This window comes from Rhamphochromis longiceps, linkage group LG1, assembly GCF_057381845.1.
Source record: "Rhamphochromis longiceps isolate RC_006_pf linkage group LG1, R_longiceps_female_GT1.1, whole genome shotgun sequence".
Classification (NCBI taxonomy): Eukaryota; Metazoa; Chordata; class Actinopteri; order Cichliformes; family Cichlidae; genus Rhamphochromis; species Rhamphochromis longiceps.
The window spans coordinates 12,681,321-12,707,603 of NC_140557.1; the positions used below are offsets into that span (position 1 = coordinate 12,681,321).

Genomic DNA, 26,283 nt, shown 5'->3' on the forward strand with positions numbered 1-26,283 from the left:
TTTCAAAGTTAAGAAAAGACAACTTTCTTCTTCTATTTTTACCAGATATTTTCTCATAAATGTGACATAGTTTCTCATCAATTTGCTTTTGTTTTCTTATTAATATGCAATTACCCTTTCCTTGTACCCAGCTTTTTTTTTACTTATAAATTTTTTTAATGAATTTGTCCTGTTTCTTCTCATAAATTGGCATTTTTTCTTGTAATCTTGCATTCTTCTACATAAATTAGCATATTTTTTTTCCAGATTTGTCTGGCAAATTGGCTTTTTTCATTTTTCATATTTTAAAATTTGCTCACAATAATGTTTTTTTTTTTGGTTGTAAATTTGACAATTGTTTTCTTGTAAAATTGCCTCTTTGTTTTTACTGTAACCAAAGGCAAAGAAAAACTGCAGTCAATTTATGTCCAAAGCACCTGTTTCCTGGGTTTTATTAGATATCAACAGAACCAGGGTTCAGTGCTAGGACCACTTCTGTTTACATTATTCCCCTAGGCAGCATCATTAGAAGACATAGCATACATTTTCACTGCTATGCAGACGGCACGCAGCTCTATCCACGAAGCCAGGTAACACACACCAATTAGTTAAACTGCAGGAATGTCTTAAAGACATAAAGACCTGGATGGCCGCTAACTTTCTGCTTCTTAATTCAGATAAAACTGAGGTTATTGTACTCGGCCCTGAAAATCTTAGAAATATGGTATCTAACCAGATTCTTACTCTGGATGGCATTACATTGGCCTCCAGTAATGCTGTGAGGAACCTTGGAGTCATTTTTGACCAGGACATGTCCTTCAATGCACATATTAAACAAATATGTAAGACTGCTTTCTTCCATTTGCGCAACATCTCTAAAGTTAGAGATATCCTGTCTCAGAGTGACGCTGATAAACTAGTTCATGCATTTATTACTTCCAGGCTGGACTACTGTAATTCATTATTATCAGGATGTCCTAAAAACTCACTGAAAAGCCTTCAGCTAATCCAAAATGCTGCAGCAAGAGTCCTGACAGGGACTAGAAAGAGAGAGCATATTTCTCCTGTTTTGGCTTCCCTTCATTGGCTTCCTGTTAAATCCAGAATTTAATTCAAAATCCTGCTCCTCACATACAAGGTCTTGAATAATCAGGCCCCATCTTATCTTAATGACCTTGTAGTACCATATCACCCTATTAGAGCGCTTCGCTCTCGCACTGCAGGCTTACTTGTTGTTCCTAGAGTATTTAAAAGTAGAATGGGAGGGAGAGCCTTCAGTTTTCAGGCCCCTCTTCTGTGGAACCAGCTTCCAGTTTGGATTCGGGAGACAGACACTATCTCTACTTTCAAGATTAGGCTTAAAACGTTCCTTTTTGCTGAAGCATATAGTTAGGGCTGGACCAGGTGACCCTGAATCCCCCCTTAGTTATGCTGCAATAGACGTAGGCTGCCGGGGATTCCCATGATGCATTGAGTTTTTCCTTTCCAGTCACCTTTCTCACTCCGTATGTGTTAATAGACCTCTCTGCATTGAATCATATCTGTTATTAACCTCTGTCTCTCTTCCACAGCATGTCTTTCATCCTGTTTTCCTTCTCTCACCCCAACCGGTTGCAGCAGATGGCCCCGCTCCTCCCTGAGCCTGGTTCTGCTGGAGGTTTCTTCCTGTTAAAAAGGAGTTTTTCCTTCCCACTGTCGCCAAAGTGCTTGCTCATAGGGGGTCATATGATTGTTGGGTTTTTCTCTGTACCTATGAAGTGCCTTGAGGCGACTTTTGTTGTGATTTAGCGCTATATAAATAAAATTGAATTGAATTGAAGTTGGACTCAGATCAGGCTCTAGTACCAGTTTGCACCTCAAGAATGAGTCAGTGTGATTTTTTATTTAAATAGGAATTTAATTTCATCCCAGCTGAAAAGTTTCAGCATTAGGTGATATCATTGTATCACTATAGTTATACTCTAAAGCTGCAGTTTGGTTCCATAATGTTTTGATGTATTCATCCTTTTGGTTGCTCTCATTTATTTTCAGCCCAGTAAACTAATAGTTATAGCTGATGGCAGTGTGTTTGAAGTTAAATCTAAAGGTTTTCTTCAAAACTTCCTTCTTTTTGGGGACCGGATATGCAATTTGTAAATTGTTCTTATTCTTAGAGTCAGAAAGGAGGATTATTTAACTTGCGTTCATTAGCTAACATCTTATCAGTCTCAAGTCTTTGGCCACTGATCAGGCAGTCAGACCTCGCTTAGCCTTTTGGGTAATAAAATATGAAGATGGTGTCAAAGAAAACATTTGGCTTTTTCCTAACCACTGGGTGGTTGCATCCATTGTTTGTACTGTCTGGTTAGAAGATGGTTTTTGAGTTATAATCAGAATTAGATTAGGCTACGGTTTGTGAGGGGCTTGGCACTTTTAAGTAAGCAAGATAAGCGTTACCTCTCTGTTTTTAATGGTGATCTATCCTGTTACATCGTATTCCTCAGCACCAGTTAGTTAATAACAGTGTCAGTGCTTGTATGTACAGTCAAGTGCTTATGGAACCAGATATCTCAAACACATCTGCCTTTGCCACATGAATCTTAAACCTTTAAAACCAGCTGAATAAAAACAATAGTAGAGCTTGTAGATAGATGGACAGCTAGTTTGAGGGCAGATCATGTCGGCAGTATCTAGCAGCTTTTGTAAGATTTCCCTCAAGGTTCACAGTTTTTATGATGGGATTTGATATGAATTTGCTTTCATTTGTTATCACAACATCAACAACATGTTTGTTTGTTTTTTTGCAGGCAATGATAACTTAATGGCTTAATGTGCTTTTCCTGTTTGTTGGAAAAATGAACCACATGGAAACTGATTTACAGGTGTACATGGAGACTTCCTCCCTCATCCCTGGAGCTCAGCAGCATCTAAAAAAAAGATAAACACTGCAGCTGCTTCCTTCGTCTGACCCTGACTGAGAAGCCAGCAGCTGCAACTGTGGCCCGAGGTGTTTATTTTGAATCTGTCACTTTAAAAAACGCTCTCTCAGTTACTGCATGGCTACTGCACCACTGCTTTAGGTAAAGACTGTGTGTGATATTGCTCTCAGTGCGTTTTGAGTTTAAAATATTTCAGATTTAAGCAGCCATAGCATGAACTTCTATTCATATATACATAAATATTTCACTGGAAGTCTATTTGCATGTAAATAGACTTCACCGATGCAAGTACCCCAGCCTGCCTGTACACACACGTTAAAGGTGAAATATTTGGGGTGTCATGAGATTCAGATTTGCACTCATTTGCACTGCTGTGATGGTGACCAAACCATTTACCATCCCTCTGTTTGCCTATTTTTTTCTTTTAAATAAAATTGGACTAACAACATTTGAACAAACAGCAGAAGTTATGTTGAACAAATACCTGACATTCAAAGAGATTTACTGCTCATCTAAACTATTTTTTTAGTTATACTGAGAAAACGCCAACATGATTTCATGTTTTTTGTCACTTTTCTCTGAGATGAGAATGTCAATGTCATCCTTCTGGACTAACAGCCAGATTACCATGGTGTTTTCAGAGTTTCAAGGATATTAGTGAAGCTTCAGGGTTTTAGGTATGTTAAGTTTGTGATTTGACCCTGAGCACACTGAGATGGAAAGTGCCGTAACAAGAAGAATAAAAACAAAAGGAGAGCATTTTCTGGAGGGAGATACTCTCAGAAAGGGAATTTTGTTAATGCTTTCTTCCTGGTAGATCCTCCCAAGCTTCACTAGAATAAATGTGATGAGTCTGTGATGATCATCAACACCTAACCGTCCATGCATTTTGTCGCCTTGAGGCGACTGTTGTTGTGATTTGGTGCTATATAAATAAAACTGAATTCAATTCAATTAAGCCACATAATAGGCATCTTTTCCTTGCAAGGAAAGTAAAAAGTATATTAAATAGTTGACTCGAAGGGAAAATATGGCAGAAAAGGATGCACAGGACAACGGGGATCACTGCAGTCTTCACAAGACTGTCAAGAAAAGTCGATTCAATACCTTGGGTGAGTTTCATAGGGAATGGACTGAGGCTGGTGTCAGCGCATCAAGAGCCACCACCCACAGATGTCATCATGAAAGGAGCTACAACTGTACACCAACTCATTACTAAGCTGGAGACAACATTAGAAGTATCTTACATCTTACGTGATGCATCACTCATCTTACTACTGCGATCGTGGCTCAAGAGTTGGCAGTTCGTCTTATAATCGGAAGGTTGCCGGTTTGATCCCCGGCTCGGACAGCCTCGGTCATTGTGTCCTTGGGCAAGACACTTCACCCGTTGCCACCTACTGGTGGTGGTCAGAGGGCCCGGTGGCGCCAGTGTCTGGCAGCCTTGCCTCTGTCAGTGCGCCCCAGGGCAGCTGTGGCTACAATGTAGCTTGCCATCACCAGTGTGTGAATGGGTGGATGACTGAATGCAGTGTAAAGCGCTATACAAATACAGGCCATTTACATGGGATACAATGTGCTGAAATGTTGCTCAGTTGTCCAAAGTCCTCTTTTCAAAAACAGTGAATTCAACATTTCATTTGGAAATCAAGTTCCTAGAGTCTGGGGGAAGAGTGGAGAGGCACATAATCTAAGGTGTTTGAAGTCTGGTATGAAGTTTATGCACTCAAGGATAATTTGGAGTGCTATGTTATCTGTTGGTGCAGGCAGTGGTTGGTTCACTGTGATTTATCAAGTTAAAAGTCAACAGATCCATCTACCAGGAGATTTCAGACCATCTCATGCTTCCATCTGTTGACAAACCTTATGGAGATGCCAATTTCTTTTTCCAGCAGGACTTAGCACCTGCCTGCAGAGCCAAAACTATTACCAAATGGTTTACTGATCTTGTTATTACTGTGACTGATTAGCAAGCCATTAGCAAGTGAGAAACACTCACCCAAAAATACACATGAAGGCTGTTATCAAAGAAATGTGGGCTTCAATAACACCTCAGCAGTGCCACAAGTTGATGCCAATCAGCTTATGAAAATCATGGTTTAGTTGTCTTGCTGCAAAAAAAGCTTCTGTTCAATAGAAGTCTTGAGCAAATGAAGCTTGGCTTCCTTCTCTGTGTCCCCAGTAAACAGTTTAATGATGACTTTATGGGCTAGTCACTAGTTTTAAGTCATACTGACTAGAATGTTGCAAACCAAAGTCCTTATTATAGTCAGACAGGAGGAAATGCTGATAATATACTTAGTAAGAGGTCCTTTGAATAACTGTTAGATCTGATCACATTTGTTATATCAGATACAAAAAACAGGACTTCACTACTCAACAGGTGCTATCTTGGTGGCTATGTGCATTTTTTTTTTTTTTTTATAAACAGTCTGTGGTCTCTCCACAGATGTGGGATTATGTCTGGGTCACTTGAGGATAGTCAGGGAGCTGAAGAGGCTGCAGCCTGTTGACCCTGTACTACAGTCTCTGTAGTCTGTAGCGGATTGCCGACAAAGACCTCTTAGTATTTTGTTGCATTCATACGTTACCTCAGTTCTGAAGAGTTTCTTTGACACCTGTGACACCTGTGACACCACCATGTTTTAGAGATAATACACTGTAAGCCAGTTGAAGAACAGTGTGTGATGTTTGCTAGGAATGAGGAGTTCTGCTCCTAGTTTTAACTCCATTCTAATTTCAGTCCATCTCTACTATAAATTTCAAACCTTTGAAGTTAAAGCAACAAATATTTAACTTAAGAAATGATGAGAATTAACATGAGATTAACAGTTTAATAGTAGCTACACAGACACATTCATAGCCCATAAGATTAAGAAGAAACAGTTATGTACATCGTAAGGGTTTTGTTACATCATTAAACACACTTTCTTTGCAGACACTCTTTAATGTTACCTTACATAAACTCTTATTTTTAATCAAAACAGTTTAGATACAGTTCAAAAGTTTTCCTTTTTTTTAAAGCTTAAAAAGACAACTGATCATGTATTCAGAGTATTAACTTCCCTTTGAGAGCTTGTGATGAATAAAACGAGAAGACCGGTGAGGCACAAAACAACATGTTCAGGTCAGTATGTTCCCTTCCTTCCTTCCTCTTGGTGATCTGGACAACACTTACACAAGCTGAATCCATTTAAACACAACAGATCATGCGACATGAACATGAGCACATCACAAAGGAAGGGCACCGTGTATTGTTTTGACAGTCCCTTTCAAATAGATTAGTGGACTGAAAATGTCATGGCGATAATGATGGTCTTAATATCACAGGATTCAACATTGTGTCTGGTACAGCAACAGTTAGACTTGCTTTTTAACCCCTACTGCTGTGGCAGAAGATAGTCTGTTATTAAAAGCAATTACAGACTTATTATAACAATTATAAAAAAAACTGTTTAATAAAAACATTAAAATTATAACGAGTCTTTTCTGTAATACTTGCTGTCATAAATAGTAATTACACTTTTCTTACTACTTTTCCCTGTTATATTTGTCATTAGATATAATAAAGCCAAATGTTTTTAGAGATAAGCATCTTTCCACCCACTTTAGTCCATTTTGGGGTGTTTTTCTTGCATGTGTGGTGAAAAGTTTTATTGCCCATAATAAAGCAAAATATTCAACTTGACATTGGCAGTTTTAGCAAATTCATCAAATGATAACAGACAAGTAAAATCTGCCCTTGCTAAACCCAATATCACAGTGTTCAGTCCCTACATGTAATGGATCTTTGATTATGGTGCCATCACTCATTCCTTTTGTGTTTTGCTCAGACTGGAATAGATAAAGAGAACATCTGTGGTGGTTTAATTGATTGCTGTCACCTCTTCTCTTGCCATGACCTGCGATGGGCTTTAAGTGAGACATTGCCATGGAAACAGAGCCCATCGGTTTGAGCTGTTCAGCCACATAAATATCTATAAGCTTTTTATTAAAATAAACTGCTGTCAGTGAAACGTAGCAGTGAAGACATGACACAGCCTCACAGGGTTGAAGTTTTAAAAATGCTTCTTTTGAAAAAATCTTATACCGTAGGAAAGCCTGTTTATTTCCCTTTAAATGATGCTACATTTGTAAGGAAAATGCATTTGTAGGTTAAGAAGAGAAAATTGCCTTTTCTCTTCCAGTGCCTTTTAGTTTTAAGATTATAAAAGACAAACACAGCAAGGTAAAAAACAAAACAAAAAACTGCAGTCCTTCTCATGGCCAACAGGGGGCAACTCCTCTGGTAGAAAAGAAGCCAGACTGAATGGAAGTCTATGAAAAAATTACCCTACTTGTCACTTTACATATGATCTCAGTAAATATTTTTCTGATAGGTTTATGGGCTTAATTGCTAATTTTAATTCTTTGCCTCTATAACATCAGGCTGAATTGATAAATTATGGTCCCATTTAGTGTAAATCTGCTGATAAAGCTGGGTACAATCAGCAGCTTCACTGTCAGGTAAGCATGCTGTCTTAAGTTTTCATTCACATATTGTACACTTTCTCTTGTGACATCTAGTTAAAAAAAGTCAACAAAATTGAATTCAGTGCGACAAATTAGTAAAGTTATGTCATGGTGGCAGTTTCTGTCACTTTGCATTACATTAAGCACCACCTAATGTTCGTGGAGTTGTTATAGCCATGTGGCTGAAAGTCCTGTGATGTAAGTATTATTTGACACAACCACAACACAACAATGGAAGGCGATAAGGCAATGGTATACCTGCTGCTAGGTCTATGGCTTTTTGTCAGACTCAGGGACCATTGTGTTGGTTTTTGTGTAGCCACTTCCCTCATTGTTAGGTTTTCATTTCTCTAAAGGAGTCAGTCTCATGACTTGTGGGATGATGCCATTGACTGGCCAACCGGTGGCATGCAGTCTGTTGATGTCACATTTTCAGATCGACACAGCTCACCGAGCAGGTACTAAAAAGTACCTGGTATCAGATGTTACCACCTGATGAAAAAGCCTGAAAACTGACTCACAGCAAGTTGAGCTGAGCTGAGGCACTAGTGGAAAGGGCTTTATGAGGAACTTCCACGTTAGCTTCACTTTTCTAACCTGGTGCATCTTTTGTATATGGTCTATTCTTGTGAGTCAAAGGACTTCCACATTTGCTCATCCATATCTTGCTTGCTTACATTTTATTCCCAAGTCAAATGTTTTGATGTTAAATGTGAACATTACATATTGAGGTAGATATAGTTTGACAGTAGATGTGTCTCATAGGCAATCTTGGACTTGGAATGAGATTAGGGCTGCATTTAGCCTTGAAAAAACTAAGTAAAAAGTTGATTTAAATGGAAACCGTGGCGCATTCAACTCTCTCTTATGTCATACCTCTGGCACCTGACCCCTGTGTGCACTGCTCCCATTTATTTATAACCCTGAGCTGACTGAGCAATAAAAAATATACCTCAAAGCTGCTGGCAAATTTCAGGTAAACATATTATTCATTCTGGAAACTTAGCAAAATGCAACGATTGTTCTCAGATTCCACAATTGCTTTTTCAAGCAATTTTTTTTTCCAGAAACTAGGACTGCTGTGGAGAACAAGTGCATTAAAGTCAGGTTCGGTGTCTAGGGGAGATGTGATTGACACTGAGACACTGAGAAGGGATCTGTATTTGGATTTGTTAAATTTCAGTGATGTTCTTTTCACATGTCCAGGTAGATCCAAAGAGAACCAATATCTTCTCCTTATGCATGGAAGGTTCTCCTCTTTGAAAGAAGAATAAAAATTTATGTTGCCACTTGAATAGGTTTCATTTAAAAAAAATCATTTTAAAGAAGTTTCCCCTGCCCTATCAGACACTTTTAAAACAACTAGTATTGTTATAAAATCAATTGGTAATGCTGAAGCTGTGGAAATCACTGGTTTATGGTATTGACTAGATTTATTTATTTGTTTGCTTTGCACATTTCTGTTAAATGAGGATTAAAATATAGGGTTAAGCATATGCAAACTGTGATGCAGCAAATGCTGCTGGCAGCTCTTCACACCTTAAAGTCAGATTTCAAGTGAGCTCAGGGACTTTTTTCCACTTTCAGCCTTCAGATTGATCCAATTATTGATCATGCTGTACAGAAGCCAAAACATTAATAGAGAGACAAAGATGACCTTTCAGAAGCAGCTTTTGGTTTTAAGAATTAAATCAAGGCTTATGTTTTAATGGTCACTGGGGCATATAATCTGCACTCATACAACCACCGGTCAAATAAAAAAAGAAAAAACAGACAAAATAATTTTTCTGTGAACAGCGCATCTCAAAATCTTCAGATGTTTGTCACGCATAATGTTTCTAAGCCCCAGCTGTCTTTCCCCGATGATCTCATGAACCATTTTTATGAGATGGGGCTGACTGGAGGGTATCACACCACAACTCTCATCCAAACTATAGTTTTTTTGTCTGCCTTGTCATCATTCATCACAGTTATGCGTCCTAACCACTTGAGTGGGCTGTTGGCTTATGAGGTCAGACCCCCCATCTCACACGTCTCTGATTGGTGTGTATGGATAAGGGCGGAGCATCTGGAGCAGAAGAGCCGGACGGCTGAACCTGCGGACTTTGTAAACTTGCAGCAGTATACCTGTGGAAGACAAACGCACATTAACGCACTAACACACGAAGCTCTTTCAGTCCCGCGGTGACTTTTAAACCCTCGGAGAAACACGGCATCACTCCATGTAAGTTTGTCTTTTTTTCATTTTTAATAGCACGCTGTCTGTTTTGTTTATTGAATGAATTTATTAAGAACGATTTTAAAATGATGATTTTTACGCATTGCTTTTTGTTTTTTGTTTTTTTAAACAAGTCTGTAAAATAACATGCCTCCAGTGAAGGTTACCAGTTTAATACAAAGCACAGCACTGTACAGCTGCAAAATGTCCAGTGGATGTGGTGTTAATCTCGTTTTGGGGCTCCAGATCCTCCGGATAAACAGTGCACGGTGTCTTCTAATCAGTACCTCTTATTTTAAAAACAGAGAACTCTGATAAGATGTGCGCAGTAAAGATTTTTAGGTCTATTTGGATATAAGGACGCCGGATTCGTCGATTTACTAACTACAAATAGGATTATACTGAAACTGTTTTTATATAGTGGTAATAACTCACAATGCAGTTGTGCGTGTAATATTTCCTGTTTTATTACAGCTATAAAACACATGCACATTAGAATATAACATATTGCTTATTTTGCTACTGACGCAAAGCAGACATGATGCTGGTGAGGCCTTTCATTCATTTCATTCATTTATTTATTCATTTTCAGGCACAACAAATACCTATATTGAACATAAAATACACAAAACAAAAAACAAAACTTGCCTGAAAAAGGAGTGGGACGAAGAAAACTTATTAAATCCCACCCCTATACTCACTCATCAACAAAAAAAAAACAATAAACTTCCCGCAGCTACGCCCATCATTGCATACAGACCCATCAACAGCCCCGGGCAGATACAAGCATCTAAGCGGCAGCTCGCAACCAACAATTAGAGCCTTCATAACTGAATACAGAATATATAAATTATAAATTGCATTACCACAGGTAACAGGCAGTAATAACTACAAGTAACAGACACACATACATATACATACATATATATCTACACACACAAGTACATATATGTACATACATACGCACACTTTATTTTTTATTTTTTATTTTGGAATCCATACCAGCAATGGTAAGAGGACAGACATTACAGAGCACACTAAAACCCATCATTGAGTATACTGTGACCAGACCAACTGTTTGTAGAGAAATTTAAATCTATGAATATTTTTGCATTGTTTCAATTGTAAACTCAGACTGTTCCAGATTTTCACACCACATACAGACACACAAAAGCCTTTACGGGTTGTTCGAGTTCTGGGTAATTTGAATTCTCCAAAGCCTCTCACATTATAAACCTTTTCTCGAATTTCAAATCTAGTTTGTAAATTTGCCGGTAAAAGTTTAGTAAAAGCTTTATACAAAATTATGGATGTATTGTAATTAACCAGATCCTGGAATTTAAGTAACTTTGCCTGAAGAAAGAATTTGTGAGTATGATCTAGATAACCAGCCTTGTGAATAATACGCAGTGCTCGTTTCTGTACTGTGACTAATGGATTAGTTGTATTTTTATATGTATTTCCCCACACTTCCACACAATATGTAAGATATGGAAGAACCAGGGTACAGTACAGAGTACGAAGTGCATCTTTATCAAGGAATTGTTTCACTTTGTTCAAAACTGCGAGGCTTCTGGAAATTTTGGTTTTTATGTGTCTGACGTGGGGTTTCCATGAAATTTTGTTATCAATTATAACTCCCAAAAATTTGTTTTCACTCACATTATCAATTGGTACACCTTCAATGATAATTGGTAATTCTATATTATATTTTAAATTACCAAAAAACATTGCTTTAGTTTTATTTATATTTAATGATAATTTATTTATGTCCATCCATTTTTTTATTAATTTTAGCTCCCTGTTTACAGTCATTACAAGATCAGTATAATCATCGCTACTGAAAAATATGTTGGTGTCATCTGCAAACAGTATGAGTTTAAGTACTTGAGAAACATCAAAAATATCATTTATGTATACATTGAAAAGTTTTGGTCCCAACACTGACCCTTGGGGAACACCACATGTAATACCAAGTTTCTCTGAATGGTAATGCCCTATGCTAACATATTGTTCCCGACCTGTTAGGTAACTTTTTAACCAGTTACCAGCTTTCCCTCGAATACCATATCTTTCCAATTTATCCAGTAAAATTGAGTGATTGATTGTGTCGAAGGCCTTTTTGAGGTCAACAAAAATACCAACTGCATATTTATTTTTATCCAGTGTATCAGTAATTTCTTCTACTGCCTCAATTATCGCCATTGAAGTGGTTCTTTGCGTTCTGAAACCATACTGACCAACATTTATTATTTGATGTTTTTCAAGGAATTTTTCTAATCTTGAATTAAAAAGTTTTTCTAGAATTTTTGAGAATTGAGGCAGTAGAGAAATAGGCCTATAATTGGTAAAACTGTGTTTGTCATTACTTTTATATAGTGGTATTACTTTCGCAATTTTCATTTTTTTTGGAAAACAACCGGACTGAAATGATAAATTACAGATATATGTTAAGGGACTAGCAATATTCAGAATAACCTGTTTAACTACAGACATATTTATGTCATGATAATCCATTGAAGACTTACTTTTACATTTTAATGTGATATTTATTACTTCTTGCTCATTTGTAGCTGAGAGGAACAGTGAAAAGGGATTTGATTTTATATCAAATCCCTTTATATTTATATTCACGCTGTTGTGAAGTTTCCTTATATTTTATGGTCTTGGCTGAACTCTTAGATTTAAACGTTTCATGGTGTTATGCAGGTAGCATCACTGTAATGTTTCATATTTGGTAATGGGGCTCACAAAACACCATTTAATGATATGGTCACCATGATGTTTTTCTTTTTCTTTTTAAATGCTCCTGATTTAATATTTAATAATATACAGTAATCTTCATTTTTGCTTTGTTTTTTTCAAATCTGTCTTCGGTTTTTAAAGAAATTCTCGGTAAGCTTTTGGTGAATATTAGACTTCTTGTGTGCACTCTGGGAAAACATGAAAGCACATTTGTAGAAAAGTTTCAGCTATTGCATTAGCTGACTTTGGTCCTCACAGTCTGTTAGCTCCATCTTTCCAGCTCAGTGCACATTGGGCGTCCATACATGCATATTACTTCCTCTTGATGTGCTGCCATTATTTATGGGCTGTTTGTGTTTGTCTTGTAACACACTTATTCTGGTCCCTTGGTGATTCCTTTTTATTGCTTTTCTCCTATTTCCAGTGTTGACCTTCATGGTGGATGAGCACAATGTTCCTTCCCCTGAGCTTCAGAAAATGAACGCCTCTCTGTGTGACCCTGCAGCCGTTATGTATCGACTGGTGGCAGACCACCAACTTGATACCAGCTGCAACTGCTCCTCTGCCCTTTCAAACTGGACAGCGAGGGGCGTGGCCCCTCAGCTGCCCACATTCAGTACAGCGGCGAAAGCGAGAGTGATCATCACCTTCATCCTCTGTGGCATATCTGCCTTTTGTAACCTGGCAGTGCTGTGGGCGGCTCGCATAGATGGGAAACGAAAATCCCACGTGAGGGTGCTGATTGTCAACCTGACGATGGCGGATCTGCTCGTGACCTTCATCGTGATGCCCGTAGATGCGGTGTGGAACATCACAGTTCAGTGGCTTGCTGGAGACTTTGCCTGCAGGCTGCTGATGTTTCTTAAGTTGCAGGCGATGTACTCCTGCGCCTTTGTCACAGTTGTAATCAGTCTGGATAGGCAGTCAGCCATCCTCAACCCTCTGGCCATCAATAAGGCCAGAAAGAGGAACAGAATCATGCTCACGGTGGCTTGGGTTATGAGCGTTGTGCTGTCTGTCCCTCAGGTAAGGACAGGCATTCCCGCTGATAGCAGAGGCAATGATCAGGACTAATTTGAATTCAATCAGGCCATTAAACTGCTTCTCATCCTCTCTAAAGGAGGTTTAACTCCACTCCCTGCTTTAGTACAATCTTTCATAAATAATAATTTTCAGAACAAAAAGTATAGAGGCAGTCCTGAATAAAGAGCTCCCTGTGACACATTCATCCCAGTGTGGAAAACTGCTGAAAGAAGCACCAAAGTCAACAGTAAGGGGTCATTTACTCAAAGGATAATGTAGCTTTATTTATTTTTAAGAAAATGAACAAATCCCACAATCTATCCTGGTTACGGGTATTGTATCACAGACCCAGCATGAAGCTGCTGTGTTCTTGTTGTCCAAGAACACATAACAGAGGGATACTGTTGCATTTGGAGTGCAGGTAGCATTTTTCTTTGTGTTTGTGAGAACATCAGCTGAATGAGCCTGTTATAGTTTTTTCATTTCATTCTGTTCATGAGTCACAAACTGACTTTAAAAAAAAAAGAAGGTATTGATTGCAATCTGTCCTTTTTGTCAGTGTTTCTTAGCACCTGTTAAAATCATCGAGTAGGTGTGTGGTGTTTGAACCTGCAGGTGTGCGCTGCGTAATTTGAAACGAAATCAAATTAAACTGTTTGTGTTCATAGAAGGAGGACACACTGGTTAGCACTGCCAGCTGAGTAATTTCTGTGTTGTTCTCCCTGTGCCTGCATGGGGTTCCTTCAGTTTCCATCCACAGTTCAAAGACAGGCATGTTAAATTAACTGGTGATGAAGCCTAAGGATAAGAGATTTAAATAGATCACCCTTCTCTAAGAGAAGAAGAATATTTTTGGATTAGGCTCCACTAAATTAAAGGTCTAAGAGGTGTAATTATACAAAACTGCTTTTTAAAATAAATAATAAACCTTTGTTATACTCCGTCCAGTTCACGCTCAGAGTCAGCACTTGCATATGCACTATAGAATTATGGCTAGTTAAGGACAGCAGGGTTAAAACCAGTTAACTATAGCTTCATTTCACAGGTTTGCATGGCTTATTCCAACTTTTGTAACACCTTCTAAAGGTTCATGAGCTCCCTGAAAACAGGATGGAGATAAAACTTTGTCAGGCACAAGCAGTAAAAGATGTTATTTAGCGCTCTGAGAGACAGTAGCTTGGTAAAATGTATTATCCTCATATGATCAAAATCCAACTTAGTAGTAGTTTTCTCTTTGCAAATAACTGTAAACAATTTTTAAAAGTCAATGTGACATTAGCTCAGCAGGGTTAATTCATTCTCACTTATTTCCAGTGGTATGTTGCCAGTATAATTTTCACTAATTTCTGCTACAGAAACAATACAAAATGATGAACTATCAGCAGGACTTAAAGCCACACAAGGCTGATTTTGAACCGGGGTAATCTGACCCTTGAAGTTTCTTCCTGAAACATCCATTCCCAGCTGTTTGATGTGTAAAAGCAGCTGTGAACAAAGATATCAGTAAACCTGTGAAAGTTGCTCGTGTGTTACTTCATATGACTAAAAATCATTTTCTAAATGTCACATTTTCCCTCCTCAGATGTTCCTTTTTCACAATGTGACCATCATCCATCCCGAGGACTTTACTCAGTGCACAACACGGGGGAGCTTTGTCACCCACTGGCATGAAACAGCCTACAACATGTTCACGTTTTGCTGCCTGTTCCTGCTGCCGCTGGTCATCATGATTACCTGTTACACCAGGATCTTCTGTGAGATCTCCAGACGACTGAAAAAAGACAACTGTAAGTTTCAGTTTAGTTTAGATGTAAAGAAGAAATAATCTATTAAATATTAAATGAGCGGCAGTCTGACCAGCCATAAATGCCATAAGTGTCTCCAGGTGAAGAATCCTCATACTGGTGATCCCCCTACATATTTGAGAACTACCAGCTGAACTCCCAAAAGAACGAAACAATACAGGAGGGCCATAGAAAGACTAGAAAGGGGGAGGAGCAGACAGGGAAAGAGTAAGAGAACTAAACAAATAACAAGATCGCTGTAGAAGCTAAAGCTGAATGAAAAAACAAGAATTCAATGACTAAATCATTCATGAGTAAAGTTGGCAAAGGCCTTTGACTATCCCTTCAGTATCACAGTACTCTCAAAGTGAACATCTGCTTACCTCGAGCCAATAATTAATCAAAAATAATAACTTAAAAAACAATAAAGGTTTGTGTTCATAGCATTTTCAATGTGCACTATATTTTGTTTCTGTCCTCTGTTCTGGTTCCAGTACCTTCCAGTGAAATGCACCTGCGGTGTTCAAAGAATAACATCCCGAGAGCCCGGATGAGAACTCTGAAAATGAGTATTGTGATTGTTCTGTCTTTCATCATCTGCTGGACTCCATACTACCTGCTGGGCCTGTGGTACTGGTTCTTCCCTGACGACCTGGAGGGGAAGGTTTCCCACTCCTTAACTCACATCCTGTTCATCTTTGGGCTTGTCAACGCCTGCCTGGACCCACTCATCTACGGCCTATTCACCATCCACTTCAGAAAGGGGCTCCGAAGGTTTTATACCGGCACCACCACATCGGCTGATCTGGAAAACAACACGGTCATAACTGGGTCTTTTAGTTGTGCTGCCAACTCTTTGTCACTGAAACGGGAGGTGAGCCCTGCCAGCCCTGAGAGGCTTCTGCTGTGCAAAGCAGAGTGGACCCCACCGAGGAGCAGCTTTCTAACAGCTGACAACGACACAGACAGAAAAACTCACCAGTCCAGTGCTGAGAGCATGTTATGAGAAGAATATAGTATTGGTTTTACTGTTTTATTTCCTCATATTTATTCAGTGTAATACTCTCATATGTAGGGTACTCTCATTCTCTTACACTCTTAATTAGATACACCCGTTTAACTGCTCAAAAACACAAATATTTAATCAGCCAATCACATTGCAGCATTTATGGACGTAGACATGATCAAGACGAACAGCTAAAGTTTTTCAACTGACCATCACAATGAAGATGACAGGTGACTTTGAACTTTGAATTTGAACATGGCACGGTTGCTGGTGCTAGTTAGAGTGTTTAAGAAACAGTTGGCTTTGAATCTCATCATAGATGTGTAGCTGACAAATGTGCAGCAACTGTGTGATGGTATGGACCAAAATCTCTGAGGAATGTTTCCAGCACCTTCTCGTATCTGTGGCAACTTTGAAAGGAAGTGAGGGTACAATCCAGTACTAGTCAGGTACCAATCGGAATACATAAAGTGGCCAATGAGAGTATGTATAAAATACAAAGGCCAAAAATGGCCGAATGCTGGAATATTGATAATTTTGTATGATATTGGGAAAATCTTCAGAAAATAAACAGTGATCATAGGATTAAAATCAATGCTTTGTAAGATCTCAATGAATAAAATCCAGCTGTGTCAGAGTGAAGTTTGTTTTGATTTTTTTTTTTTAAAACAAGCCAGGCTTTTAGTTGGGTATGCAACTATTAAACAGTCCAATAGCAATTGCAGACAGTATTTGATGCCCAAATAAGAGTAAAGAGACTGTCTGAAATTTGGTCCTACAATATAAGCAATTTAAAAAAATCACTTTGATCATTGCAGTTCAGTATTTATGGTCCAGTTTGTGCCAGTGCATTGCCAAATATTAGCCACCATAATATTTTGTATTTTTTAAGATTTTTTTTTAGATAAGTTATGCTACCTGGTGTTTTTAAACACAAAATAGAACTTTTAAAAATGCATTTAAAAAACTAACAACTTTATATATTTCTCAAAAACTATCTTTCTACCAGTCTTTAAACATATCATCTGCAAATCTCATTTCAACAATAATATTTGCACTTCCTGCAGGAGTCCTGAGAACTGTTAAGGTCATGGAAATAAAGGACTGTTTGTATTTTCTGTAAATTACAATTTGTGACCATCTGACATTAAATGTATTCAGCTGGTGGAGTGACTTTTGCTGCTGGAAATGTCTTAAGTAAAAGAATTTGTGTTGGACAGCAATTATATGGGATTTGTGTGCAGATGTCATGCAAACCCATGTCTGTCTCTGTCCCCAGAGGGGAGAGCTGCCTATAATCAGCGATGAATCATAACCGCAGATGGAAAAGGCCATTTGTGCCCTGGAAATGTGACAAAATTAAAATCCTCTTTGGCTCTCATTAAAAGAGAGCTCAAGTTCGGAGCAAAGAAACTGAGAAGTGCAGGTTCGTGCAGCTGGAGATGACTGTTGGACGCTCATTTGGGAGCGATTCTGAAAACATTTCTTAAAAAGCAGCATCTATTATTTACAAAAAAAATGTAAATGATACAAATAAATTCAGAAATTCATCTCTTACAAAATAGTAGCTACATACCAGCATTTTATGAGGACTATATATGAACATGAAAGAGGTTGCATTTAATTTCAAACTGAGATAAGAAATTGAATCTTCTTTCTAAATGATGCCTGTATCATTCATCTGCTGGTGTGTGCCAACTGGATCAGGAAAATCTGGAACTGAATTGTAACCTTAGTCAAAATACTGGAATTTGTTGTTGGCCTCAGCTTGTGATTAATACCATTATATATTAAGCAGTCAGTTATTTTATTAATCAACCAATTAGTACATATTCATATGTAAAATATTAGCAAGAAGATTAGAAATCAAAAACTTGTCAGAACAATCATGATAAAAATAAACAGACAATCTTCAAATTTGAAAAGGTTTTTGCATGACTTTGAAAAAAAAAAGCAACATGTTGATGGAGGAAAATTACACATTGTAGGTTTTTACAAGCGTCATATTACAAGACATTTAATGCTGAGATATAAAAGGCTCCTTAACCTCCCAGCTCTCCGTTACAAGACACACTCAGGTAATGGTGCTGTGAATTCAGACTGGTCCAGAGCGGTCATCCTGTGTTTTGCCTCCAACACAATCTAAACTTTTTTTTGACATGTTCAAGAAGCCGAAGCCCGCAAGTGAGAACAAATCCGAAGAAGACCATCTGTGCTACGTGTGACAAAAGGGCAACTTTGGATGGATCTGATTCTCCTGAAAGTGCTCAGAGTACATGAGTAAAAACAGAACTGTTATGAATCCTTTGTTTTTAAATTAATTTAACAACTTTTAATTCAGGTTTCATTTGGCTTTAAGGGCAGAAAATAAACCAACAAGGGAAAACTATCACTGGCTGTTTTGTTTGTGTGTTAGCACTTTCAGTTAATCCCAAGGAAGAATAAAGGTAAAAGACATCAGTTAATCTGAGTGGGAAAAACTCAAATCATCAAAAATAACAGACCAAAAAAAGGAACCCTTTGAAGTCTTTGCTTCATAGCAGGAGCTTTATTTCATGTCAGAAGCTTTTTTTCCACAAACAGATTCTTTTCTTGGTGCACATCTAATACTGACACGAAAACCTGCCAAGCTCTCTGAATGGAACACCTGAGCTATTGTTGCCTTCTGAGTCATGACATGAGGGCTTCTGGTCTCAAGTCTTTTTAAAGCCTCTTAGAAATTCAAATTAGAAATTCAAATGAGGCTTTCAGTCAGATATTAAAAACGGTATCAGTATCTTGTTCACTTTCATGGAGAGATGTGGCAGTGTGCTTTCATAAGATGAAAGGAAATGAAAGAGAATTACACAACTGTGTACAATCCTGTTTCAAAAAAAAAAAAGAATTGAATGAATGGGAAGTCTTTTAAAGACACCCCCCCCCCCCCCCCAGTTAAATGTTACTCTCCATGCTCATTTTCAGTTTGATGCCAGTAAGATGTTGAAAAAAAGGCAACAACCGAGTGGAAAAGAACAGAAAAAACCTGCTGGTAAATCTCACACTTCATTAGCTTAAATAGTAACATGACTGGATGCAAAAATATTTCCCCACAAAGGCATGCTTTCTCATTGTACTCACTGCAAATATATATATATATATTTTTAATGAGTGTAAACCTGTCAAAAATATGGCTTTCATGAATTATGGTCAAGTATATAAACAGGACCCCACATTATAATTCAATGATTCAGCTGTTCCTAATATCATCTCAGATCTTACCTGTCATCTAATTTTTTTTTACCTCAGTGCTCATTAAATTCAGTTTTCAGTTTTATTTGTCATATGCAAGTTAGCACAGGGTCAACATTGCAATGAAATGTGTTTGGCGAGCAGCAGTCACTCAGCAGCGTGGTACAGTAGGAGAAAATATAATAAAATATAATAAAAAATAGAAAAATAGTAAGGAGCAAAATATTAGAGAGACATGGTAAAAGAGAAAAGATGACTAAATATATATGTATCTATAAATATAAATATATGTACAGGGATTAAATAAGAAAATCTTGAAAAGAAATATGACGGGAGGACAGATGGGATATTGCACAGGAATGAGCAGCAGAAAATTACAGTATTGCACTTTTAAATATAAATATCAATAACAGTTAATAAAAGTTCAGACATCACCTGATCATGTTCCCGTCTAGAAAAATGTTTTTGTTTGCCAAAAAACATAGCTGAGTATAGACAATAAATACTCTTATACGGAGCCCCGCAGGGGACATGGGAGAAAAAAAAGTTAAGATGGACTTTTGCGAGATCTCGCAAAACAAACTTGGGATCTCGCAAAAGTTTTAGCCGCATTCTTCGGAGGCCGCCAGCTCGAAGCCGACCGGGAGGTCGAGGCACGATGTGCCGGGAAAGCGGTGTTCCTCCCGGCTGTAGTAGGTCTCGACCTCCCGTTAGCTTCGAGATGGTGGGTGTCAGATCTCCGAAAACGTCGGAGCACTTTTGCAAATATGTGATGTCTTGTAAACTGAGCAGGTATCTGACGTTTACACAACTACATTCACGCCTCAAAATATCTTAAAAGTGTGTTTTGTGACCCAGAAAGAGTAATATTACAACTAAGTAGCTGCCGCCATTGTTGGAATTCAACTTTTGCGAGATCCCGAGTTTGTTTTGCGAGATCTCGCAAAAGTTTTGTGAGATCCCGAGTTAGTGTTGCGAGATCTCGCAAAAGTCCGTCTTAATTTTTTTTCTCCCATGTCCCCTGTGGGGCTCCGTACTCTTAAGCTACACTGTGTAATTGTTTTTGTTAATTTTGTTGCATAACATTTTTTTTCCCCTGTCTTTTGAAAACATGACTTATGACACATTCAAGGCCCCAAAAGGCAACAAAATGTCAACATGCTGCGACTGAGCTCAGCTCAGCTTGCATACAGTCATCCTTTAAATAAATGTCCCTCGAGCTCAGCAGATATAAAAGCAAGGACCATTTTTCTACAAGTCACATTTAATACCTGAAATCTGATCTTACTTGAAATAAAATAAAAACCTGAGATTCATGGTTTGAGTCACTTTTGGATCTATGAGTACGGTGGCCCCTAGAGACAAAGCACGTACAAACTCCAAAACACTTGCAAACTCCAAAACACATGCAAATTCCAAAACACATGCAAACTAAAAAACACTTGCAAACTAAAAAACACATGCAAACTCCAAAACACGTACAAACTCCAAAACGCTTGCAAAATCCAAAACACTTGCAAACTAAAAAACACTTGCAAACTAAAAAACACATGCAAACTCCAAAACACGTACAAACTCCAAAACGCTTGCAAAATCCAAAACACTTGCAAACTAAAAAACACTTGCAAACTAAAAAACACATGCAAACTCCAAAACACGTACAAACTCCAAAACGCTTGCAAAATCCAAAACACTTGCAAACTAAAAAACACTTGCAAACTAAAAAACACATGCAAACTCCAAAACACGTACAAACTCCAAAACGCTTGCAAAATCCAAAACACTTGCAAACTAAAAAACACTTGCAAACTAAAAAACACATGCAAATTCAAAAACACAACGGAAGTGCTCCAGGACGCTAGGGGCAGTGTTGAGCTTTTGTTACCTAGTAACTACACAAGCCAGGAAGTACCAATGACCGGATTTGGGGTTTGCAGCCTTAAAGGCCGCATTTTAAGGCCGATTACCTCACAGCGACAAGAGAAGGCTTTCCGAATTCAAAGGCTGCCCGAAATGCGGCCCTGAAATGCGTCCTTAATTTCCCTGAATTTTAAGGATGGGTCGGTGTAGCCTTCATGGCCCAACATATCCCAGACTTCATAGTGCGGTGGTGGTGTGGATAATTTTGCCGGAAAAAAAACGGTGGAAGCGGAGCGGAGGAAGAGTAAACTTTCAGAAGTAAGTACTGAATATTATGTCACTTATTTATGCGCAAATATTTTTTTAATGAAGAACATGAAACCATTATTGTTGGCCACATGTCGGGAAAGTTGACATTAGCGATGTTTGTACTTTCAGAATTAACTTGGTTTTAAAGCCTTTACTTTAATAAATATATATATATATATATATATATAGTCGACCTTAATCTTACAGAGATGATTTTGTGGATAATTAAAGTCAGTCATATATCCACAAACACAACAAGCTGAAAGTCAGTGATGCTGCTCAGTTCGCAGTCATGAATATCACGGCACAAGCAGGATTCACTGCACTGTTAACGTTAGCTATGTTATATTGCTGCCTCTGTTCGGTGGTGTCGAGCCAAATGGACTTTAACGTGTGTTTGAACGAGCTGACGGTTCACTCGTTAAGCTGAAAGAAAGATGCTTTAATCACAGCAGTCACACATGTGTCCACTGTACCATCTGGGAACTCTTCTTGTTTTGTAATAACACAAACACTAAATCCTCCTTCTTTTGTGCTGTTTTGTAGCAGTGTATACACCTGAGACTGTCACCTGTCTGTCTGTCCTGCACTCTCTCTCTTTTTCTTTCTCTCTGATTGTGGAATAAAAGTATGAACATGTGTTTATAAGTTACACTTGTGTTTGAATCCTGCAGCTTATCACACATTTGATTTCTATGTGTGACACCTGCAAGTGTCCAGAGTGAGGACAGACTGAGGGACCCACTGCATTACATCATCTGTGAGGCTTTGCACCCCTGATGATCCACCGAACTCAACAGTGTGTGAGGAAGAGGAGGAGGAAGAGCCAGCAGCAGCTGACAGATGGAGAGAATAGACAGACTGTTCCCTGTTTGTGAAGGACTGCTAGAAAAGTTTAAAATAACTAACTGTCCTGAATCAGTCTTATTAGGTAATGTTCAAATAATGTTATCATCCCAGTGTTTTCAGTGTGGGAGAAAGTACTCAGGGCCTTCAAGTTACACACTATGAAAGGCAGCAACAAGTGTAATATTCAGAAACCTAAAGTATGTATCAGCAGCAGAATGGAGCTAAAAATAAATGTTTGTTCCAGTTCTATGAAGCTTTGAGTATTTTGGATTAGTAGCACTGCTGTGTTTGTTGCATCATATTGCTGTAATTGTTTATATGCTTTATATATTCTGAGGTAAGTTGATCTATAGTGTTACATCATATTCTATAAGGATGTTATGTGTTTGTATACTTCCTGCCCAGTTTGACCCATTTAGCAGAAGTCAGCCTGTTTAAGGCTCTGATATCTATTCTGCGTGACTTAAAGCAGTTATGACATGGTCTGATTTTCTCACCCAATAAAGGAATATTTCATATATCAGTCTACTCTTCATTTTATCAGAAACAGTTATCACAGCTTGTACATTTTCTTTTTATAAATATATGTAAGCAATGAGCCAAATTTAGTAATGGCAACATACTGAAGTAACAACATTTGTCTCTGATATATGATACACCTATATATACACTGTCAAAGATACTTGTCTTTGAGTGAAGATTTAAGGTGATAAGACATAACTGCAACTTGAATCTGTACTGGTCAGTATTTGACACAGAGTTCATGTTCACTGCTGTAATAGCTAATAATTAATATAATAACTATAATATTGGCCATATTATATTTACATTACCAAAGTGATATGACTTTAGTCTCATGAACAACATTAGCTAATTCTTATTTACTAACTAATCTTGAAATAACTGTTCAGTACAGAAATGAAGCCCAAAAATCATGTTTTACTGTCCTGTGGTCTCAGCCTCAGATACTTATCAAATCACACAAAGCTCTTGTAGAAACAAACAAATGAACAAAATATATTCTCCCTCATTTCTGTCAAACCAAGTTGTATGACACGTTTCCAGCGGTTAGTATCATGGTTGCTAGGCAACCTGGGAAGCGCGACAGAGACTAGACCGTCCCATACAGACAAACTTGCCGTTTATTTTGCAAATAGAGCTCAACACTGCCCCTAGCATCCTGGAGCACTTCCGTTGTGTTTTTGAATTTGCATGTGTTTTTGAGTTTGCAAGTGTTTTGGATTTTGCAAGTGTTTTGGAGTTTGTATGTGTTTTGGAGTTTGCATGTGCTTTTTAGTTTGCAAGTGTTTTTTAGTTTGCACCCACCCTCATTCAGTTCTGGCGTTTGGAATTATTTTGGTTTTCATGTGAAGTATGACCCTGAAGCCACCAGCCACCAGGCCCAGGATCCTCCAGCAGCCACCAGGCCCAGGATCCTGCAGCAGCCACCAGGCAGCAGCCACCAGGCCCAGGCTCTTCCAGCAGCCACCAGGCCCAGGCTCTTCCAGCAGCCACTAGGCCCAGGATCCTCCTGCTCCACCAGGCCCAGGATCCTCCAGCAGCCACCAGGCCCAGGCTCTTCCAGCAGCCACTAGGCCCAGGATCCTCCTGCTCCACCAGGCCCAGGATCCTCCAGCAGCCACCAGGCCCAGGCTCTTCCAGCAGCCACTAGGCCCAGGATCCTCCTGCTCCACCAGGCCCAGGATCCTCCAGCAGCCACCAGGCCCAGGCTCTTCCAGCAGCCACTAGGCCCAGGATCCTCCTGCTCCACCAGGCCCAGGAGCGTTAAGATGCCGCCTAAGAGGAGCAACGTTAATGAGGAGGAACTGGAGGACATAAAGAAATCCCTAAACTTTATGTCTGAAGAAATAACAACAATTTCAAAACAACAAAAACTGATACTCAATTTAATGGATGATATTAAAGAACTAAGAAGGCAGAGCGAGGAAAAGGACAAGAAGATTGCTATGCTGGAAGGACGGGTGTCAGATCTGGAACAATATTCAAGAGTAAATGATGTGATAGTGACAGGACTGGAAACCAAGCATCAGACATACGCACGGGTAGCAGCAGCAGAGAGAGGGGAGCCACCCGAGCAAGAGCTACGCTCTTTGGAAGAGCAGGTAATGGCCTTCTTTAAAAGCAAAGGTATAGAAATGGACAGTAAAAATATTGAGGGATGCCATCCTCTTCCGAGAAAAAATCAAATACCTGCCATTATCATTCGTTTTGTTAATAGAAAACAGAAAAAAGAACTGCTCAAGCAAGGAAGAAAGCTAAAAGGTACAAATGTTTATTTAAATGAACACCCAATCAAGAAAAATGCAGACATTGCAAGACAAGCAAGAATATTAAGAAAACAGAAGAAAATACAGTCAACTTGGACGTCAGACTGTAAAATATTCATTAAGTTAAATGGAACACCAGAGCAGGCTAAGGTTCTAGTCATCAAAGAGATGACTGAACTAGAAAAATATAACTGATAAATGCAAAGCAGTGCTAAATATGATGTGACCGTCCAAGCGCACAACCAACGCAGATGTCTGACAATTTTCAACTAACAACTCATATAGATATTGAAAATAAGACATTGATGTATGACAGCAACATAGATCCTGATTGTAATTTCTTTAACAATAAGACAAATGAATGCAATTATTATACAAATGAGCAACTTAAAAAGGAATTCAAGGTAGAACAGGGTATAACAATGGTTCACTTTAATAGTCGAAGCTTATATGCAAACTTTCAATCCATCAAAGACTACATAACACAGTTTGAACAGCCATTCAATGTGATAGCCATATCGGAGACCTGGATAACTCCTGGAAAAGAAGAAGACTTTAAAATAAATGGATATGAATTCCTTCATGTAGACAGGATCAACAAGAAAGGAGGTGGGGTGGCACTTTACATTGATAAAAACCTAAAGTACAAAAGAATGGGAAGAATGACAACTGTTATTGATGGAGTGATGGAATGTTTATCAGTGGAAATAAGTATAGAAAAAAGGAAAAACCTAATTGTCAGTTGTATATATAGAACACCAGGATCTAAGATTGAGATATTTAAGGATAATATGGAGGACTTATTTACAAATATAAATCAGAAAAGAATGTTTATTTGTGGGGACTTTAATATTGACTTATTGAATCCAAATCATAATAAGAGTACAGAAGAATTTATTGATTCCATGTACAGCATCGGTTTATTTCCACTGATAACAAGACCGACCAGAATAACATCTCATTGTGCAACTCTATTAGATAATATATTTACAAATATAATAGAAGGAAAGATAAAAAGTGGGCTGTTAATCAATGATATAAGTGACCATTTACCAGTCTTTGCATCGTATAATTGCCATTATAAAGTGAACAACGATGGACATAAGATTATTTACAAAAGAATAAGAACAGAGAAGACCTTAAATTGTCTTAGAAATGAACTTTTAAAGCAAGATTGGAATATTGTATATGAACAAACAGAAGTTAATAAAGCTTACGAAGGATTTTTAAGAACATTTAACACATTACTTGATAAAAACTGCCCAGTAATTGAAATCAATAGGAAACACAACTATGCAGGAAGACCATGGATGACAAAAGGACTACAAAATGCCAGCAAAAAAAAGAATACCCTATATCGAGAATTCATAAAAAAGAGAACAATAGAAACTGAAATGAAGTATAAAACTTACAAAAATAAATTAACTAATATAATGAGATCCTGTAAAAGAGAGTATTACATTAAAAGGTTAGAACACAATAAAGATAACACAAGAGATATATGGAATGTATTAAACAGAATAATCAAAAATGAATCAAGGAATAATGATTACCCTGGGTACTT

The 26,283-nt window shown here is 38.2% G+C and overlaps 1 protein-coding gene across 1 annotated transcript; it reads left to right on the plus strand.

Annotated features, from left to right (window-relative positions):
* The first annotated feature begins 9,546 nt into the window (after positions 1 to 9,546).
* LOC146678390 (gonadotropin-releasing hormone II receptor-like) lies at positions 9,547 to 16,761 on the plus strand. Its single transcript, XM_085384862.1, has 4 exons — positions 9,547 to 9,633; positions 12,797 to 13,398; positions 14,978 to 15,182; positions 15,674 to 16,761. Exons 2-4 carry the CDS (start codon positions 12,808 to 12,810, stop codon positions 16,183 to 16,185), a joined length of 1,308 nt encoding a protein of 435 aa, XP_085240988.1. The 5' UTR covers positions 9,547 to 9,633; positions 12,797 to 12,807; the 3' UTR covers positions 16,186 to 16,761.
* The last annotated feature ends 9,522 nt before the right edge of the window (positions 16,762 to 26,283 follow it).

Bases quoted from the DNA above. Each gene is read 5' to 3' on its own strand.
- LOC146678390 (XM_085384862.1), top strand. From the start codon at position 12,808: ATGGTGGATGAGCACAATGTTCCTTCCCCTGAGCTTCAGAAAATGAAC. The intron at 13,399-14,977 runs GTAAGGACAGGC...TTCCCTCCTCAG, and splicing joins TTGTGCTGTCTGTCCCTCAG to ATGTTCCTTTTTCACAATGT. The intron at 15,183-15,673 runs GTAAGTTTCAGT...TTCTGGTTCCAG, and splicing joins ACGACTGAAAAAAGACAACT to TACCTTCCAGTGAAATGCAC.